Source organism: Aegilops tauschii, chromosome 2 (genome assembly GCF_002575655.3).
Source record: "Aegilops tauschii subsp. strangulata cultivar AL8/78 chromosome 2, Aet v6.0, whole genome shotgun sequence".
NCBI classification, from domain to species: domain Eukaryota; kingdom Viridiplantae; phylum Streptophyta; class Magnoliopsida; order Poales; family Poaceae; genus Aegilops; species Aegilops tauschii.
The window spans coordinates 629,477,933-629,496,977 of record NC_053036.3 but is presented as its reverse complement, the minus strand read 5'-3'; the positions used below and the strand labels follow the sequence as shown (position 1 = coordinate 629,496,977).

General features: G+C 46.2%; 1 protein-coding gene across 1 annotated transcript; it reads right to left on the bottom strand.

Moving 5' to 3' along the window:
* Positions 1-978: 978 nt before the first annotated feature.
* LOC141041376 (uncharacterized) lies at positions 979-2,764 on the bottom strand. The gene has a single exon (XM_073507521.1). It carries the CDS (start codon positions 2,206-2,208, stop codon positions 979-981), a length of 1,230 nt encoding a protein of 409 aa, XP_073363622.1. The 5' UTR covers positions 2,209-2,764.
* Between the last annotated feature and the right edge of the window lie 16,281 nt (positions 2,765-19,045).

Here is a 19,045-nt window from a genome sequence, read left to right as displayed (position 1 = left end):
GCGGTATGGCGGGAAAGGTTGGCGGGAAATGGGAGGAGGGAAACGGGTGGCGGGAAATTGTTTGGCGGGAAATGGGTGGCGGGAAATGGGTGGCGGGAAAAGCGCAGTTTGGAAATGTCGATAACTTTCAAAACAAATGTTCATCACAATGGAAAAAGGTTCCCGCCTTTCAAAAAATGCATGCAATTTTTTAGAAAAATATGATAAGAAATGGTTCGTGCCACTAAATGAATGTACTACGTCACCTTTGCTGGAAATATTCTCGTGTTTCCAAAAAATATCCATGACATTCTACAAAATGGTACTCCCTTCATCTCATAATATAAGATCATATTACAATCAATATACTCACATATCACGTGGGTTAACAAATGTTTAGATGGATCATGACATTTTAAGAAAATATTCGCGTGTTTCTAAAAAAAGTTTATGAAAATTTCAGAAAAGCATTTTAAAAAATGTTGTGTGGTTTAAAAAAATGGTATTTCCATTAAAAATGTATTTGAAGAAATGTTACCATGTATTCATAACGTGTTAAAATATATACTTTTAAAAAATATTCGCGTGTATTATTAAAAATAGGCATGCACCAGTCGGCCCACAGCAGGCCGACTGAGCATAGTCGGCCCACTACAGGCCTATCGGTGTACTGCAAGCCGACTGGACCCTGTCGGCCAACTGCAGGCCGACTGGGCTTGAATCTGCTGGCCGACAGCCCAATCGGCCAGCAGCAAACTGATGGGCCTCCAGTCGGCCTGCTGTGGGCCGACTGGGCTCTGTCGGCCTGCAGTGGGCCGACGGTGTATTATTCTTGTAAATTCTTTTTTCTACGTATTATTTCTGTAAAAAAATTTTAAAAATGTATTATTTAAAAAAAATTAGCCTAAACCATGTAAGCAATAATTATGATCACAATAATGAACTAGCAAGCATCAGACAATTTGTGTGCTAGTGATAACAATGAAGATAAGGAGGTAGCTAGCATCCCAGAGAAAGTTTACCACTTGACACTTTCGGTGACAATAATAATGACGGTGGGAAGTTGCAATATGCGCGTGACTCGGCAGGAATGAGCCGTGAAACACATACCCTCTCAAGCTGGAAAGTTTTGACATCCAGCGTGAAACAACCTAGCTCGAGCAATGAGTTTCCGCACTGATACAGGAGCAAGTGCCTCCCTATTGAACCCATGAACGAGGAGCCAGAAGCTATTGAGATTGTCTTCTCCGTCTGCCACTGGGTGGAACTCCCACCATTGTCTCGTCCAATGGTATATCTCAGGAGAACTGTGTCAAGTCCATGATGGCTGACTTTGTCATGTGCAGGCACAAACATCCCAATCATGCCTTCCCCTGCCTCCACAATGCCCATATAACTGTGGAAACCACTAACTCTGGGTGGGCGGTCAGCCATGGTGAACTCCATTCTTCGGGTGTCAAGCACAGCGAATTTTCCACTCCAACCTGCAAACCAGTAAAAGCAACCATATGCATATTGCCGCCACGAAGAAATACCCATCCATTCCGACGAGAAGTCAGGTATAAAATTAATCCAACTCAGGGATGGAATGTCTCGCCACTGTCCGGTGCCGGAAAAGAAGACAAAGGCCACCAGCTTAGTTTGGTACTGCGCTAGGCAGATCACTCTGAACACCGTATCCTCGGCAGGAGGTGTCTCCTCGTCGTTGCCATCAGGGACTAGAAAGCTCTCGCCCCAGCGCTGTCCATATATCCGCAGTGGGTTCTCATCCGAAGCCGCTAGGTCATCGGGGATTGTGGGGAGCAGGAGGTACTCCCGGTGCAGGGGGTCGCACACCGCCATCTCCGCGAAGAGGGCGCCGGTGCGTCCCTTGCCGGCGCCATGCCGGCAGGGTCTGTCGAGGAGGACGCGGCCGTCGCGGACGTCCCGTACGGACCAGCTCCGCGCAGGGGAGGGGAGGAAGGCGAAGGAGAAGTCAGCGGTGCTGGCGACAGCGCGGGCCGCAGGCGCTGAGGGGTGAGGCGGTACGGCGGGGTGGAAGCCGTGCTGGTCGAGGAAGCCGAGGAGGGGCGGGGGGTGGAGTCTGCGGAAGCGTTGGAGGAAGCAGCCGTCGGCGACGAGGTGGCGGAAGGAGACGCAGACTGCCGAGGCGCGGATGAGGTCGGATGCGGCGGGGAGGCGGAGGAGGATTTCCACCAGGAGCTCGTCGGGGATCTCCGGCAAGGCCATCTTCCGGCCGCTCTCTGTCCCCTATGCTGGCAGCGGCGGCGGCTGTGTGCTGCGTAAGATGGCCGGAAGATGGTTCCACGGTGTAAATGGGCTGCAGAATACCCTACTTTAGGTTTTGAGTGTGGGCTGAAAAATATGCGTTGGAGTGGCGATGGCCGGTGTTTTGTTCAGGAAAGCCGGTGTTTTGTTCAGGAAAAAGATGGGCCGGTGTGAAGATGGGGTTATCTGACAAAAAAAAAGGATTCTCAAAAAAAAAGGAAAAAAGATGAGGCTAAGAGTTAGCGGCAACAAAAAAATAGTGCGTTACTCTGCGCTAGTTAGAGCCTCTCCAACAGTGGCTGCAAAAAACGCACGCGCGGTAAAATGAGATTTTAGCGCGGGATGGTTTCACGCGGGAAACGATTGCGTGCGCGGGGAAAAAGCGGGCGGTCGCGCGCTAGATTTGGTCCGCCGCTTCTGGCGCGCCTATAAAATGCAGTGTCCGCCACACACCGTTCCATCGCTATCCACATCGCCACGTGCCCTCTGCCGCTCTCTCCTCGCTCCCTCTACCGCTTTCTCGCCTCACCGCCGACGTGCCACCATGCCGTCGCGCCGCCGGGGAGCTTCGGGCTACCGCGGCGTCCGTGTGCGCCCGGCCGGCACCTACTCCGCCGAGATTCGGTCCGGCGACGTGTGCCTCGGCCTCGGCACCTTTGACAGCGCCCACGAGGGCGCCCGCGCGTATGACACTGCGGCGTGGCGCCTCCGGCGGTCCCGTTGGGACATGAACTTTCCGGACGTGGCGACGCGGGAGCGGGTGCAAAAGTTGGCGCTGCCCCGCGGCTTATCACCGACGAGGATTGCCGCGAGAACCGGAGGCGGGAGCGCCGTCTCAGCCTAGCCGAGATGGACGAGGAAGCCATGGGCTGTGGCGCCAACGCTTCCCGCAAGACGTCATCAACGAGCAACAGTTCTTCGCCGAGAGGAGGGCGGAGAGGTAGGAGAGGAGGACGGAGCGAGCCGCCTATCGCGAGGACAGGCGAACGCGGAAGGCAACCGCTGAATTCAACATCGCGCTAGGAGATGCGTCGTCTTGGGGCTCCAACGGCGAGCTGTTCCTTGACACCTACATTCAGACGTCGGAGGAGGACATCACTGAGGCGGAGTCCGAGTCGGAGGATGACGAGTAGTAGTAGTTTTTCGTTTTATCTATCTATCGTAGGAGGAGGCTATGAACTATCTACGCACTATCTATGTATCGTAGGAGGGGGCTATGAACTATCTATGCACTATCTATGTATCATAGGAGGAGGCTATGAACTATCTATCGTTTATCTATGTACTATCGGAGCCAAATGTGTATCGAATCGTAGTACAAAAAAGAAGAAATATAGCGCGTCTCCTGGCGCAGCTTGGGCGCGCTTTATTTTGTGGAGCCAGCGCCCGCCGCGCGCAAAAGCTGGCTCACCCGGCGCCATATACTGTTTTTTAGCATGCCGCGCGTTGCGCGTCTGTTGGAGATGCTCTTATAGCATTGCTATAGCGTATCCGGAAGGTGCATGCTATATTTGAGGAATTTTGCTAGCTACGACGCTAATCACGTTACAGTGCGCTATTTCAACGCTAAAATTTGTAGTGTATTATATCATTGTGGCATCATGAAAAAAAACCTGAAGGAGAGAAACAACAACCAAGCCCCAGCCGCCCAAAACTATCCCTTGGCCGCCACAGGCCCACAACCCACACCCCTGTCATTCTCAGTCTCAGATGGTCAGACCTAATGAACAACCGACCCTAATTCATTCACACTTCACATCTGAGCTATGAGACCACTCCCTACCCCTTCGCTTCAGACGATGACAGAGGGGTAGAGAGTAGCGTGGCCTAGTGAGCAGGGGTCCGGCTCGCCGCATGCCAGAGGTGGGGGACAAAGCTTGTCAGGGCAGGGCAAGGGGAGGGCCCACCAGATCCAGTGTGGGGCGGGATGCGCGGCGGCGGATCTCGCCGGCGCTAGTAAGGAGAAGAGCTGGAGGAAGGTGGCAGGGTAGGTAGGAGAGAGAGGGGGTGGGTGGCGTAGGAGAGAGATGTGGCGGGGCGGGGCGCGCCATGAGGTAGAGTACGCGGGGTGGCACTGGTCATGAGCGAGAGGAGGTGGTGCGCGGCGTAAGCGTGAGGCATTTTTTTAACAGTCAATGCAAACGGTGTTAACATGTGATGCCCCGTGGACCTGACCAGTGGGCTTGGTATGTCAAAGATTGGATTAAATCGCCCCAAACCAGTCGTTATTGTTTATTGGCAAAATTAGTAAGAAAATTGGTAGGTTTTTGGGACGCACAAAAAATGTGGTGGCAAATCTGAAAGTGAACTTCAAATGCGGTGTTTTTTTTAATTCACTTGTAAAAACTAGTCCCCGTCATCATCCTTGCTGTTAACTTCATTCTGCCATTGATTTTAGACGGGTTAGCATGGATGAAAGCTACACACACCACGGTTCATGGTGGCTGCAGGCTAGCTATCTTGCCACGTACGTAGTACTCCCTCCGTCTCAAAATTCTTGTTTTAAATTTGTCTAGATACGGATGTATATAAGGGAGTACTACGTATCTTGCCATTCTTATCGAGTCTCTTACGTAAGCCTAATATTTTTGTACTTCTTTTTTTGGAAAATCGTAAGCCTAGGTTGGAGTCTTTGTTTTTTCAAGTGAACGTCTGCTTGCCTGCACTGCATGCATGCGAGCTCGCGGTCATTGCTACTTACGTGTGCCAGTGACGGTCGGACAAGCAAACTAAAGAGAGATCGGAGATCTACTTCCCTCATATAACAAAGCTTAAATCCTTACCGTACGTAGTACGTATCATCGAGCGACCCACCGGCCGGCGGCAAAAGCAACTGCACCCAAACCCAGTCCAACACGAAAAGTTACTATAGGTTCTTGGCTTCTTGCCGTGTCGCGCACTCAATGGTACAGGAGTACTATCTAGACCCGATCGAGTCCTTTTTTATGCAGAACTTGTGCTTGCTTGCATGCGAGCTATGCTCGAGTCCTTTTTTAGGGGAACATATGCTTTGCTTACATGTGATGCGAGCTTCGCTGTTCCCCCATGACATTCATATCTACCCTTTCCAGGCGAGCCAAGCAAGCTCTAGGCTCTAGCTAGCAAACCGGTCGAGGAGAAGAGAAACCAGTCGACGGTTTCGCTAGCAAACCGATCGAAGAGAAACCACAGATCCACCACCCTACCACACCACGGACTAAAATGTCCTCTACCGGAGTAGAGCGGAGCGGCGCCGGAGCACCTAGAAACCGGAATGAGAAGCGGGAGCTCCATGGCTCGGGAGATGAGCTTGACGCTTTCTCGGAGGAGCTTCAACGGCGGCCAGAAGTAAGGATCAACGACATTGCGGTCGCCAAGGTGTACATCCTAATGGGCTTGAAAGGCGTGAGCGCCTTGGCGCTTTTGTGGGCCACCGTCGTCCTCCTCGGCGGCTTTGTCTCCGATCTGACCAAGACTGATTTTTGGTACCTCACCATCATCGGATTCGTGCAGGCTGCCGGGTTAGTGCTTGCATTCAACTCTCCCTTACTGTCGATGTTAAGCGTGGCATAAATTTCTTTCACGATTCCTGAAATAAGTCCCTTCAAAATAAAAAGGAAATTTCCTGAAATAAGTAGTGTACTAGTGTAAGTTATCTATCAGCGCACGCAATTTCCAAATATGTTCTATCGAAAAATTAAAAGGTGGTCATACTAGTGACTCTGGAGGCACACAAACCCTAGCCGCCGGTACCCGTCGCTCCTCCCTTCCTTCCCTCTATCGCCGCTGGAGAAAGCCGCGGGCTAAGCCCAAGCGGACGGCGACAGTGGGGGGGGGGGGGGGGGAATCACCTCCCTCTCATGGCGGTCGGGTGGCATGGGGAACCCAGACTCATGGGAGCGCGTCCCCGATCTGATCCACGATGGCATGGTGACTCCTGCCGATGGCGGTGTAGGTCGGCCATTTGGAAATGATAGGTGGGTGCCGCAGCGTGGATGTGGAGAAGTAGAGGGCTGGGTAGTGATGCACAGGGATGTCCGTGTGCGGGCCGGTCTCCATCCTGATTCGATCGGATGTGTGGTCGGGGGTCGGTGTGCTTCGTGCTCTCTGCTGGATGTGGACCATGACGTTCAGGTGATGGCCTTCCACGCGTGGGTGGTTGACCGGTGGCGCTACGGTCCACGTCTTTGTGGTGGTGACCCAGATCCAATCGGTTAGATGGTGGTGACTGCAGATTTTACTGCACCGACTTCCTATGGCTTCATGATAGTGGTGGTCATCGAAAGATCTTCAAGGAGGGTTCATCCGTCCTGACCCGGTGGTTGACTACGACGTGAGATAAAGATTATGGATGAGGACTTGATGTAGAGGGATGGTTGTGCTATCATGGCAGTCGCATCACATGTAGCTGTCAGGATTGCGGAAAGGTGGTGGCTACAAGACATGAGTGACTTCGCTGGTGGTGCTACTCGAGCACCCGGTCTTGAGCTCTGGGGCGAAAGCCTAGGCCAGACTCGAGTGGTTATACCTGGCAATGGCGATGTTTTTCTTACATCGTTAACTTGTTGAAGGCATTGCTTGAATATGCTCGGGTTGATTCTTCAAGGTGAAAACCTAGATTCTGGCCTTTTGGTTGGATCCGGTGACGGTGGAGCTTGAGTTTTGCTCCTTTCCTGAACGTGTTGCTGTTGAAGAACCTCATTCTACATGTGGTGTCATGATATGGTTGGTGCGGATATGATCATTTTATAGTTTGCCTATCGCGGATCTGATCGGGGTTTTTTCTTCTCGCGTACGCATGGTTTTAGTCCTATACGGCCTTGCTTGTTCCGGCATGTTTTCGAGCGCGTGTGTGACTTAGTGCTGGCTGCATGCAACCTAGCTATGTAGAGGCCGGCCGGGTGTGTGCTCATGTGTTATGTATCTTCTCAATCCTTAATTTTGAGCCAACAAAATTCACCCTTTGTCAGAAAAAAGGTTGACACGATAAAAAATATCGATTACTGATGTCCTGCAAGTGCACAGTTCTAGATGAAGCACACTTTTGTTGAAGTATTATTACTGTTTTTCTATGTCCTAACGAAGAGCGTAGGCGAGGGTTATTGTGGGTGTTTTGTTCACGCTCGACGTGTCCCTAGTCTCGAGTGAATTGGCTAGTATGGCATCTTCAAGACTTGAAGTGACAACTTTCGAAGAATAGTTGTGATGGAAACTATAGTTATGAAATAATAAGGAGATGTACGTAAACTACATGAAAGTGAATAACTGAAAGGAAGCGGTGTTTCCTGTAATGGAAATGTTAGGTGGGTAGAGGTTCAGTTCATGGTGAACAGAAAATGTCTTGTGCAATGGTAATGTGGTGTTACCTTCGTACTAAGTGCTCAGTAGGGGAGTCACTCTTTAGTAGCCAAACTCCATCTGCTAGGATTTTTTGACTCTACTGTCATGTCTTCCATTACCATCGTCAATGGTCGGCCCAACAATAAAGGTTGTTAGACCGAACCAATGTTTAGGGCATCGTGGCTTCTCATTATACTCGTATTCTCTTCGCTCCCTTATGATACCAACACTTCTCACCTGGAGGTCGCAGATTCGTAGGAAAATAAGTGCTTACACAAGTATGTCTCTAGATCATGTTGTTCGGGCCCTTAAATTGGACAACGAGCATTATGAACGCCATGAATAGTTTCTAATTGTGAGAGGCGTTGGGATTTCCCCCAAGAGAAAGGGTGAAGTAGTATAGTAGCAGAAAGTACTTCCCTCAGTAAAGAACCATGGTTTATCAAACCAATAGAAGATCCATGCAAACGATCTTTAGCAGTACGTACCTACGCACACAAGAGCAAATACTTGCATCCAATGCAGGCAAGAGGGTTGTCAACCCCCTTGTACTCGTTAATTGCAAGGATTAAATCTGATAGTAGGAGATATATAAATTGCAAAGCAAAATAAAAGTAAATAAATTGCAGCAAGATATTTATGGTTTTAGTAATATGATTTAAATAGACCCGGGGCCATAGCTTTCACTAGAGGCATCTCTCTGAAGAACATAGCAAACGATAGATACACAAATTACTGTTGGGTAGTTGATATAAAAGCGCATAGTTATTACGTTATTCATGGCATGATCAGTACAGAGGCATTACGTCCGTGACAAGTAAACTGAAACGATTCTGCATCTACTACTGTTACTCCACTTCGAGAGCGCTTCTACGCTTGCCTCTTTAGGTATTAAGTTCTTGACAAACAGAGTAATGCTTTGAGCATGATGACATAATATAGACAGAATAAAACCAAGTAATATGGTCAAACCCCGTCGTTTTACCCATAGTAGCAACAATACAATTATGTGCCTTGCTACCCCTTGCTGGAATTCTGTCTATTTTAGGCCTAGCCTAATAGCAGTTTCAGAAATTCCTAATAAATCCTAGAGGCCACGCAGCCCATTCGTGCAAGGCAAGAGGTGGAACTAAAGTTTAGTCCCACATTGCTAGTTTAGAGGGAGTTGGACCTCTTTATAAGTGAGGTTCTTTCCCCACATGTATGAGCATGAGAACAAGGGGGACATCCACGCGCGCTCCTCCTTCGCCGCGACGCGACGCGACGCGGGTTGCGGGAATGAGCCGAGCCGATGTCTAAATTTTTGCCACGCACGACGGGTATACGAACGGTCACACGGGAGCTGAAACGTTTTGCTGTAGTGGAGCCTGAATACGAACGGCGCACCTCTTCGCGTGCTGCCTATTCGTTTCGTCTCCCTCCGTTGCTTCACCTCCCGCCGCAGCCTGTTCGCGTCCTTCTCTTGTGCCTATATAAGAGAGGTCGCTCCTCTCCAGAGAGACACACCAGAACTCCTTCTTCCTCTCGCCACCGGCTCCTGAGCACTGCGCTGCTGGTACGATCTTCCCCATCCCGGCTTGCGGCGTGCACCGCAGGTCGGGACAGTAGGCCTCCGAAACCGCACCTTTTGAGTCCTGTACGGGAGAAGGGTGATAAGGTTTTTGGGGAGCGCTCTGCGCGACTACTGACTTCTTCGTCACGGACACCCCGGACTCCGACGACTTCTTCCCCAACGACGACTACTTCCCCGACGTTGACAACCTCCTCGATGACATGGAGGACACCGACCCCAAGTCCAGTGCCTCTGCTCCTGCTGTTGTCACGTACGTGTTTCTCCCCTTTCTATTGGAGGTTCTGCTACAGTTCCTTGTTCTAGTATTTGCTCTATGTTGGGGAACATAGCAGAAATTCAAAATTTTCCTACGTGTTACCAAGATCAATCTAGGAGATGCTAGCAACGAGAAGGGAGGAGTGCATCTACATACCCTTGTAGATCGCAAGCGGAAGCGTTCAAGAGAACGGGGTTGATGGAGTCGTACTCGTCGTGATCCAAATCACCGATGATCCTAGCGCCGAACGGACGGCACCTCCGCGTTCAACACACGTACGGAGCAGCGACGTCTCCTCCTTCTTGATCCAGCAAGGGGGGAGGAGAGGTTGATAGAGATCCAGCAGCACGACGGCATGGTGGTGGAAGTAGCGGGATCCCGGCAGGGCTTCGCCAAGCGCAAGCGGGGAGGAAGAGGTGTCACGGGAGGGAGAGGGAGGCGCCAGGGCTTAGATATTGCTGCCCTCCCTCCCCCCACTATATATAGGGCCAAGGGAGAGGGGGGCGCAGCCTTGGCCCTTCCTCCAAGGAAGGGTGCGGCCAGGGAGGAGTCCATCCTCCCCAAGGCACCTCGGAGGTGCCTTCCCCCTTTAGGACTCTCACTTTCCCTTATCTCTTGGCGCATGAGCCTCTTGGGGCTGGTGCCCTTGGCCCATATAGGCCAAGGCGCACACCCCTACAGCCCATGTGGCCCCCCGGGGCTGGTGGACCCCCTTGGTGGACCCCCGGACCCCTTTCAGCACTCCCGGTACAATACCGATAAAGTGCGAAACTTTTCCGGCGACCAAAATAAGACTTCCCATATATAAATCTTTACCTCCGGACCATTCCGGAACTCCTCGTGACGTCCGGATCTCATCCGGGACTCCGAACAACTTTCGGGTTACCGCATACTAATATCTCTATAACCCTAGCGTCACCGAACCTTAAGTGTGTAGACCCTACGGGTTCGGGAGACATGCAGACATGACCGAGACGACTCTCCGGTCAATAACCAACAGCGGGATCTGGATACCCATGTTGGCTCCCACATGCTCCTCGATGATCTCATCGGATGAACCACGATGTTGAGGATTCAATCAACCCCGTATACAATTCCCTTTGTCTACCGGTATGTTGCTTGCCCGAGATTCGATCGTCGGTATCCCGATACCTTGTTCAATCTCGTTACCAACAAGTCTCTTTACTCGTTCCGTAACACATCATCCCGTGATCAACTCCTTGGTCACATTGTGCACATTATGATGATGTCCTACCGAGTGGGCCCAGAGATACCTCTCCGTTTACACGGAGTGACAAATCCCAGTCTCGATTCGTGCCAACCCAACAGACACTTTCGGAGATACCTGTAGTGCACCTTTATGGCCACCCAGTTACGTTGTGACGTTTGGTACACCCAAAGCATTCCTACGGTATCCGGGAGTTGCACAATCTCATGGTCTAAGGAAATGATACTTGACATTAGAAAAGCTCTTAGCAAACGAACTACACGATCTTGTGCTAGGCTTAGGATTGGGTCTTGTCCATCACATCATTCTCCTAATGATGTGATCCCGTTATCAACGACATCCAATGTCCATGGTCAGGAAACCGTAACCATCTATTGATCAACGAGCTAGTCAACTAGAGGCTTACTAGGGACATGGTGTTGTCTATGTATCCACACATGTATCTGAGTTTCCTATCAATACAATTTTAGCATGAATAATAAACGATTATCATGAACAAGGAAATATAATAATAACCAATTTATTATTGCCTCTAGGGCATATTTCCAACAGTCTCCCACTTGCACTAGAGTCAATAATCTAGTTCACATCACCATGTGATTAACATTCACAGGTCACATCACCATGTGACTAACATCCAAAGAGTTTACTAGAGTCAACAATCTAGTTCACATCACTATGTGATTAACACTCAGTGAGTTCTGGTTTGATCATGTTATGCTTGTGAGAGACGTTGTAGTCAACGGGTCTGAACCTTTCAGATCCGTGTGTGCTTTACGAATATCTATGTCATCTTGTGGATGCTACCACACGCTACTTGGAGCCATTTCAAATAACTGCTCTACTATACGAATCCGGTTTACTACTCAGAGTCATCTGGATTAGTGTCAAAGTTGCATCGACGTAACCCTTTACGACGAACTCTTTTTCCCACCTCCATAATCGAGAAAATTCCTTAGTCCACTAGATACTAAGGACAAGTTCGACCGCTGTCATGTGATCCATTCCCGGATCACTATTGTACCCCTTGACTAACTCATGGTAAGGCACACTTCAGGTGCGGTACACAGCATAGCATATTGTAGAGCCTACGTCTAAAGCATAGGGGACAACCTTCGTCCTTTCTCTCTCTTCTGCTGTGGTCAGGTCTTGAGTCTTACTCAATACTCACACCTTGTAACACAGCCAAGAACTCCTTCTTTGCTGATCTATTTTGAACTCCTTCAAATATCTTGTCACGGTATGTATTCATTTGAAAGTACTATTAAGCGTTTTTGATCTATCCTTATAGATCTTGATGCTCAATGTTCAAGTAGCTTAATCCAGGTTTTCCATTAAAAACACTTTTCAAATAACCCTGTATGCTTTCCAGAAATTCTACATCATTTCTGATCAACAATATGTCAACAACATATACTCATCAGAAATTCTATAATGCTCCCACTCACTTCTTTGGAAACACAAGTTTCTCATGAACTTTGTATAAACCCAAAATCTTTGATCATCTCATCAAAGCGTTCATTCCAACTCCGAGATGCTTACTCCAATCCTTAGAAGGATTGCTGGAGCTTTGCATACTTGTTAGCATCTTTCAGGATTGACAAAACCTTCTGGTTGTATCACATACAACCTTTCCTCAAGAAAATCGTCGAGGAAACAATGTTTTGACATCCTATCTGCAAGATTTCATAAATAATGCAGTAACTGCTAATATAATTCCAACAGACTCTTAGCATCGCTACGAGTGAGAAAGTCTCATCGCAGTCAACTCCTTGAACTTGCCGGAAAACATCTTAACGACAAGTCGAGCTTTCTTAATGGTGACACTTACCATTATTGTTTGTCTTCCTTTTAAAATCCATCTGCACCCAACAGCCTTACGACCATCAAGTAGTTTTTCCAAAGTCTATACTTTGTTTTATACATGGATCCTCTCTAGGATTTTATGGCCTCGAGCCATTCGTCGGAATCCGAGCCCACCATCGCTTCTCCATAGCTCGTAGGTTCATTGTTGTCTAGCAACATGACTTCCAAGACAGGATTACGTACCACTCTGAAGTAGTACGCATCCTTGTCGACCTACGAGGTTTGGTAGTGACTTGATCCGAAGTTTCATGATCACTATCATAAGCTTCCACTTCAATTGGTGTAGGTGCCATAGGAACAACTTCCTGTGCCCTGCTACACACTAGTTGAAGTGACGGTTCAATAACCTCATCAAGTCTCCACCATCCTCCCACTCAATTCTTTCGAGAGAAACTTTTCCTCGAGAAAGGATCTGTTAACTTCCAGATCTGAAACAGGAGGTATACCCAACTGTTTTGGGTATTCTATGAAGATGCATTTATCCGCTTTGGGTTCGAGCTTATCAGCCTGAAACTTTTTCACATAAGCATCGCAGCCCCAAACTTTTAAGAAACGACAACTTAGGTTTCTCTAAACGGTGTCGTCTCAACGGAATTGCGTGGTGCCCCTTTTAAAGTTAATGCGGTTGTCTCTAATGCCTAACCCATAAATGATAGTGTAATTCGATAAGAGACATCATGGTATGCACCATATCCAATAGGGTGCAGTTATGATGTCCGGACACACCATCAAATTATAGATACGACGGAGACGTATCAGCATCCCCAAGCTTAATTCCTGCTCGTCCTCGAGTAGGTAAATGATAAAAAAGATAATTTTTGATGTGGAATGCTACCTAGCATAATCTTGATCATGTATCTAATCATGGCATGAATATTAAGACACGAGTGATTCAAAGCAATAGTCTATCTTTTGACATTAAGACAATAGTACTTCAAGCATACCAACCAAGCAATTATGTCTTATCGAAATAACATAGCCAAAGAAAGCTCATCCCTACAAAATCATATAGTCTGGCTATGCTCCATCTTCACCACACAAAGCATTCAAATCATGCACAACCCCGATGACAAGCCGAGCAATTGGTTCATACTTTTTAACGCGCTTCAGCCTTTTCAACCCTCACGCAATACATGAGTGCAAGCCATGGACAGAGCACTATAGGTGGAATAGCATATGATGATGGAGGTTGTGTGGAGAAGACAAAAAGGAGAAAGTCTCACATCGACGCGGCTAATCAACGGGCTATGGAGATGCCCATCAATTGATGTCAATGTGAGGAGTAGGGATTGCCATGCAACGGATGCACTAGAGCTATAAGTGTATGAAAGCTCAACTGGAAACTAAGTGGGTGTGCATCCAACCTGCTTGCTCATGAAGACCTCGGGCATTTGAGGAAGCCCATCATCGGAATATACAAGCCAAGTTCTATAATGAAAATTCCCACTAGTATATGAAAGTGATAACTCAAGAGACTCTCTATATGAAGAACATGGTGCTACTCTGAAGCACAAGTGTGGTAAAAGGATAGTAACATTGCCCCTTCTCTCTTTTTCTCTCATTTTTTTGTTTGTTTCTTCTTTTTTTGGTGGGCTTCTTTGGCCTCTTTTTTTTATTTGGGCTTCTTTGGCCTCTTTTATTTATTTTTAAATTCCGGAGTCTCATCCCGACTTGTGGGGGAATCATAGTCTCCATCATCCTTTCCTCACTGGGGCAATGCTCTAATAATGATGATCATCACACTTTTATTTACTTACAACTCAATATTACAACTCGATGGTAGAACAAAGATATGACTCTATATGAATGCCTCCGGCGATGTACCGGGATGTGCAATGATCTAGCGTAGCAATGACATCAAAAAACGGACAAGCCATGAAAACATCATGCTAGCTATCTTACGATTATGCAAAGCAATATGACAATAAATGCTCAAGTCATGTATATGATGATGATCGAAGTTGCATGGCAATATATCTCGGAAGTTGTATATGGTGGCTGTTTTGAGGAAGATATAATGAGGCTTATGTGTGATAGAGCGTAACATATCACGCGGTTTGGATGCACCGGCGAAGTTTGCACCAACTCTCAAGGTGAGAAAGGGCAATGCACGGTACCGAAGAGGCTAGCAATGATGGAAGGGTGAGAGTGCGTATAATCCATGGACTCACATTAGTCATAAAGAACTCATATACTTATTGCAAAAGTTTATTAGACCTCGAAGCAAAGTACTACTACGCATGCCCCTAGGGGGATAGATTGGTAGGAAAAGACCATCGCTCGTTCCCGACCGCCACTCATAAGGAAAGCAATCAAAGAACACCTCATGCTCCGACTTCGTTACATAACGGTTCACCATACGTGCATGCTACGGGACTTGCAAACCTCAACACAAGTATTTCTCAATTTCACAATTACTCAACTAGCACGGCTCTAATATCACAACCTTTATATCGCAAAACTATTGCAAGGAATCAAACATATCATATTCAGTGATCTACAAGTTTTATGTAGGATTTTATGACTAACCATGTGAATGACCAGTTCCTGTCATCTCTCTAAATAGATATAAGTGAAGCAAGAGAGTTTAATTCTTTCTACAAAAGATATGCCCACGTTCTAACAAGTATAAGTGAAGCAAAAGAGCATTCTACAAATGGTGGTTTTCTATGTGAAGAGAAACAGGCAATCCAAACTTCAAATGATATAAGTGAAGCACATGAAGCATTCTATAAAGCCATACTCAAAAAATATAAGTGAAGTGCATAGAGCATTCTATAAATAAACCAAGGACTATCTCATACCAGCATGGTGCATAAAAGAAAAGTAAAAACTAAATGCAAAAGACGCTCCAAGATTGCACATATCGCATGAACGAAACGAATCCGAAAACATACGATACTTGTTGAAGAAAGAGGGGATGCCTTCCGGGGCATCCCCAAGCTTAGACACTTGAGTCTCCTTGAATATTTACTTGGGGTGCCTTGGGCATACCCAAGCTTGAGCTCTTGCCTCTCTTCCTTCTTCTCACATCGAGACCTTCTCGATCATCGAACACTTCATCCACACAAAACTTCAACAGAAAACTCGGTAAGATCCGTTAGTATAATAAAGCAAATCACTACTCTAAGTACTTTTGCAAACCAATTCATATTTTTTTGCATTATAGCTACTGTAATATAACTTTTTCATGGCTTAATCCACTGATATAAATTTATAGTTTCATCAAAACAAGCAAACTATGCATCAAAAACAGAATCTGTCTAAAACAGAACAGTCTGTAATAATCTGAACATTCACCATACTTATGATACTTGAAAATTTCTTCCAAAATTAGAAAAAGTAAACTATTTGTATAGAAAGACAGTGCAAAAAGAATCAGAACCGTTTGACGTTCCAGTAAAAAATTAAAAATCACGCACTACAGCCAAAGTTTCTGTCCTGCACCGTACAAACCAACAAGCATTGTAAACATCCTAAAGGCAAACCTTGGCACATTATTTTTATAATACAATGGAATTGTACAAGGGGATAATTATTTTTGTTGAAAAGTTTCCGTAATCAAGATTCACAAAGCTTCCATGGGCATGAACAAAGTTCAAGGACGTCCCCCACTTTCACAATGCTCGTCTATCTCACTTTCACTTTTCTTTTTGAAAAAGTTTTGGGTTCCCCTCTTTATTTTATTTTTTTGTTTTTAAACTATATGAAAGCACTCAACAGAAATAATTGAATCTCTAAAACTTCTGGGTTGTCTCCCTGGCAGCGCTTTCTTTAAAGCCATTAAGCTAGGCATATAGTGCTCAAGTAATGGATCCACCCGGATCCCAAGGTATATCAAAGCCAATTTTAATTAACAATGATTTTGTATTTAGTAGTGAGCACAAAGTAACATATATCACGTAATGACGAAGTCTAACTCTCTTCCTATGCATCGGCATGTCATAAAAGAACAATTCATGCACACATAGTAAAGGCCAATGCATAGTATAAACAGTTTCTTGCAATTTTATCGTATTGGAAACATAGAGAGGTGGAGATATAGTTCCTCTCTCATAATAATTGCAAGTAGGAGCAGCAAGCACATGCATATTATATTCATCAAAACCATCATGTGCAACGGTAAAATGCAACCCATCAACATAATCCTTAATAAGAGCAAACTTCTCCGATATAGTGTAGTTGGGAGAATTTAAAAAGATAATAGGACTATCATGCGTGGGTGCAATAGCAACAATTTCATGTTTAACATAGGGAACTATAGCAAGTTCATCTCCATAAGCATAATTCATATTGGCATCTTGGCCACAAGCATAGCAAGCATCATAAAAAAGGGGTATTTCAAGAGAATCAACGGGATCATAACAATCATCATAACAATCATCCTTCGGTAAGCACGAAGGGAAATTAAACAATGTATGAGTTGAAGAGTTACTCTCATTAGAAGGTGGGCACGGGTAGCTAGTCCGTTCTTCCTCCTTTTGTTCTTCGCTCTCCTCATCATCTTTTTCATCCAATGAGCTCACAGTTTCATCAATTTCTTCTTCCATAGACTCCTGCAAAATATTAGTCTCTTCTTGGACAGCGGAGGAGTCCTCAATATATGCTTTAACATAGGTATTAGAAGCATAACTATCATAACAATATTCAAGTATGGCAAAAATTTCAGATTTGTAAAGAGTAGCATCATACTTTTCAATCAAAGAAGCAATTTCATAAGCACCCTTAAAAGCAACAAATTCTTCAATTTGTTGAATATCATAGTAATTATAAACACCCTTAGCATACGAAGATACGATTCCATTATCACTAAACTCACATTGGTAGGGAAGGTGTTTCTTAGGGTTTTCAGAACAACAAGTAAAATCATATATTTCACATAAATTCCAAGCATAGCATTGCAAACGATGAATTTGACCCAGTAAAAGTTTCCCTTTTTCAGATATGCGGTGTCGCACATGACAAGCATGCTCATCTAAAGATTTGCCCTCAACTAAGCTAGTTGGGGTTTCAGCCCGAGCACATAGGGATTGAAGATGATCCAAGTAAAAAGCTTCAGGAATGTGATAGATTTTGAGTGGTTCTTCAACCATTGGTTCAGTAGGTACAACTATTTTTTTTTGGTATTTTGCATTTCCTACCCATAACTAAAGATAGAAAACAACTAAGAACAGCAAATAAAAATTACTTAGTGATAAAGCAAACAAGCACAAACGAGAATATTCACCCCACGCTATGGCTCCCCGGCAACGGCGCCAGAAAAAGGTCTTGATAACCCACAAGCATAGGGGATCAATTGTAGCCTCTTTCGATAAGTAAGAGTGTCGAACCCAACGAGGAGCTAAAGGTAGAACAAATATTCCCTCAAGTTCTATCGACCACCGATACAACTCTATGCACGCTTGACATTCGCTTTACCTAGAACAAGTATGAAACTAGAAGTACTTTGTAGGTGTTTTTGGATAGGTTTGCAAGAAGATAAAGAGTGCGTAAATAAAAGGTAGGGGTTGTTTAGATAAAGACACAATAAAGTAAATATAGCGAGTGTGGAAAAGTGGTGGTAGGAGTTGCGAAATTGTCCCTAAGCAATTGACTACTTTACTAGACCGTTAGCAAGTTTTATGTGGGAGAGGCCACTGCTAGCATGTCATCCCTGACTTGGAATTCTATGCACTTATGGTTGGAACTATTAGCAAGCATCCGCAACTACTAACGTTCATTAAGGTAAAACCCAACCATAGCATTAAGATATATTGGTCCCCCTTCAATCCCGTATGCATCAATTTCTATGCTAGGTTGAAGCTTCTGTCACTCTTGCCCTCCAATACATAGTCCTATCAACATACAACTAACCCTATGGTGTGATCCACACGCACGCTCATATGATGGGCACCAAAGGACAGCAACATAACCACAAGCAAATTAAATCAATCATAGCAATTCATCAACCATCGATAGGACAACGAAAATCTACTCAGACATCATAGGATGGCAACACATCATTGGATAATAATATGAAGCATAAAGCACCATGTTCAAGTAGAGGGTACAGCGGGTTGCGGGAGAGTGGACCGCTATAGATAGAGGGGGGAAGGTGATGGAGATGTTGGTGAAGATGGCGGAGGTGTTGGTGAAGATCGCAGTGATGATGATGGTGGCCACGGCGGCGTTCCCGCGCCACCGGAAGAGAGGGGAAGAGGGGCCCCCTTCTTCTTCTTCTTCTTCTTCCTTAACCTCCTCCCTAGATGGGAGAAGGGCTTCCCCTCTGGTCCTTGGCCTCCATGGCATGGGAGGGGCGAGAGCCCCTCCGAGATTGGATATGTCTCTCTGTTTCTCTCTGTTTATGCGCTCTGGTATTCTGCCCTTTCACTGTTTCGTGTATATATGGAGATCTGTAACTCCGATTGGATCGAAACCTTCGCCCATATTTTTTTCTTCTGAAAAATAGCTTTCTTGCGGCCGAAGAAGAGCAGCAACCGCCTTACGGGTGGCCCACGAGGGTCAAGGGCGCGCCCCCTGCCTCGTGGCCACCTCGGGCACCGTTTCGCGTTGATTT